This window comes from Chaetura pelagica, unplaced genomic scaffold, assembly GCF_000747805.2.
Source record: "Chaetura pelagica isolate M959 unplaced genomic scaffold, ChaPel_1.0 scaffold792, whole genome shotgun sequence".
In the NCBI taxonomy this organism is placed as follows: domain Eukaryota; kingdom Metazoa; phylum Chordata; class Aves; order Apodiformes; family Apodidae; genus Chaetura; species Chaetura pelagica.
The window spans coordinates 2391-2768 of record NW_009952378.1 but is presented as its reverse complement, the minus strand read 5'-3'; the positions used below and the strand labels follow the sequence as shown (position 1 = coordinate 2768).

Sequence of the window (378 nt, the reverse complement as noted above, 5' to 3'; positions counted from 1 at the left end):
ATTCCTGGTATTCACCACTTGCTGCAAGGACATGTTCTTCACGTAGGTCTCGGCCGTGGTGACCAGCTTGCAGTGGCAAAGCCAGTGCTGCATCTGGCTGTGCTCCACCCCCAGCAGGTCACAGAAGTTGTTCAGGTGCTCGTCCTCACTCTGGGGGGAATGAGAAGCAACATCAACAGGTTAGGGATGCTCCAAAACTGGAATTTTTTTAACAGTGGGTTCCCAGATCAGGGCAAATGTCCTGGTTTGAGCCAGGATGAAGCCAATTTTTCTTTTTACTGATTTTTTTTTCCTTCAGTAAGCTTTCTTGTAACTAGCAACAGTGTGTTCTGCTAGGCTGATAAGACACTGGAATGTTTTTCTAACTACTGAGGCTTC

The 378-nt window shown here is 47.1% G+C and overlaps 1 protein-coding gene across 1 annotated transcript in view; it reads right to left on the bottom strand.

The window, feature by feature from the left end:
- The window catches only part of LOC104398117 (unconventional myosin-Vb-like), a gene marked incomplete at its 5' end in the record, with an annotated part of 40730 nt that extends 40577 nt beyond the window's left edge, over positions 1 to 153 (bottom strand). Inside the window, 1 exon segment of the mRNA XM_010008167.1 lies at positions 1 to 153. This exon segment is cut by the window's left edge and continues 110 nt beyond it. Within this exon segment, the coding sequence (XP_010006469.1) occupies positions 1 to 153 (153 nt within the window).
- Positions 154 to 378: the final 225 nt, after the last annotated feature.